The sequence below is a fragment of the Eubalaena glacialis genome, chromosome 1, assembly GCF_028564815.1.
Source record: "Eubalaena glacialis isolate mEubGla1 chromosome 1, mEubGla1.1.hap2.+ XY, whole genome shotgun sequence".
NCBI lineage: Eukaryota > Metazoa > Chordata > Mammalia > Artiodactyla > Balaenidae > Eubalaena > Eubalaena glacialis.
In genome coordinates this window covers 91,718,517-91,719,731 of record NC_083716.1, presented here as the reverse complement: position 1 = coordinate 91,719,731, position 1,215 = coordinate 91,718,517, and the positions used below count along the sequence as shown (strand labels likewise).

The following is a 1,215-nucleotide window of genomic DNA, read 5'->3' as shown; positions in this document are numbered from 1 at the left end:
AATCAGGTGAGCACATTTCTGTGGGTCCATGTCTGAGCCCTCTGCCCTGATTCACTGATGTATGTGACTACTCCTCCATCAACATGTCACAGCTGTAAAATTCGGTAAACTGATGCCTCCCACTTTATTCATTTTCAAAATCATTTAGCTAGTCTAGTGCTTTTGCCTTTCCATATAAATTTTAGAATAATTTTATCTATAGCTACAAAAAATCTTGGTAGGTTTTTCATAGTAATTGTGTTAAGCCCATGTATTAATTTGAGGAGAACTCACACCTTTATCATGTTGAGTCTTCCAATCTATGAACATGGTATATGTCTCTTTATTTAGTTTTTTTATTTCTTTCATAAGCTTTGTGCAGTTTCCAGTATACAAGTCCTGCATATGTTTTGTTAGATTTACACCTGTGTTTCATTTTTTTTTTTTTTTTTTTTGAGTAGGCATATGTGCTTTAATGAGGTGGCCCGCCAAGAGCCTTCTAGAGCTCCGGGCCTGGAAGGGAGTCACCCATGTCTCCCTTCTGTCATTTCAGGAGGCCGAGTTTTTTCCCAAAACCCGAGAAAGCCTCAGAGGCCTGGTTAGCAGTCTTGTCGATGGTTTCCTGGGTAGACTTGGCAACCTGGTCCATGGCTTTCTGCCCTGTTTCTGTGGTCTGATCCACCACTTGCTGAGTTGCTGCTCCAGCCGCCGTCACTGCTTCCTGGGCCGCCCCCTCCACTTGCTGCTTCAGGTCCTGCAAGCCTTTGCTGGCCATGGCTGCTGGGGTCTGCGAGGTGGTTCAGGGTAACCGTAGCGACGTTGGATCCTGCTCAAAGCGGCGGCGACCCGAGCACCAGCTCTGGTTTTTAAGGCGCCCCAGGGCCGGCCCGCCCCGCAAGGAGGGGTGTGTTTCATTTTTGAGTGATATAAATGGTATTCTATTTTTAGTTTCAGTCTCTTGTGTTCATTGCTACTATATAGAAATACGGCAGACTTTTGATCTTGTATTCTGTGACTTTCCTGAACTCAATTATTCTAGAAGTTTTCTTTTTTTCAGATTCCTTGGGATTTTCTATATAAATCATGACATCATCTGCAAGTAGACGTTATTTGATTTCTTTCTTTTTGTACTGTATGCCTTTTACTTCTTTTGCTTACCTTAATGCACTGGCTAGAACTTCCAGGACTATATGAAGTAGGGGTGGTGGGTGTGTACATCTATCTCTGCTTTATTCT

At 43.2% G+C, this 1,215-nt stretch overlaps 1 protein-coding gene across 1 annotated transcript; it reads right to left on the bottom strand.

The window, feature by feature from the left end:
• Positions 1 to 437: 437 nt before the first annotated feature.
• LOC133096923 (adipogenesis regulatory factor) lies at positions 438 to 863 on the bottom strand. Its single transcript, XM_061198819.1, has one exon. It carries the CDS (start codon positions 752 to 754, stop codon positions 524 to 526), a length of 231 nt encoding a protein of 76 aa, XP_061054802.1. The 5' UTR covers positions 755 to 863; the 3' UTR covers positions 438 to 523.
• Between the last annotated feature and the right edge of the window lie 352 nt (positions 864 to 1,215).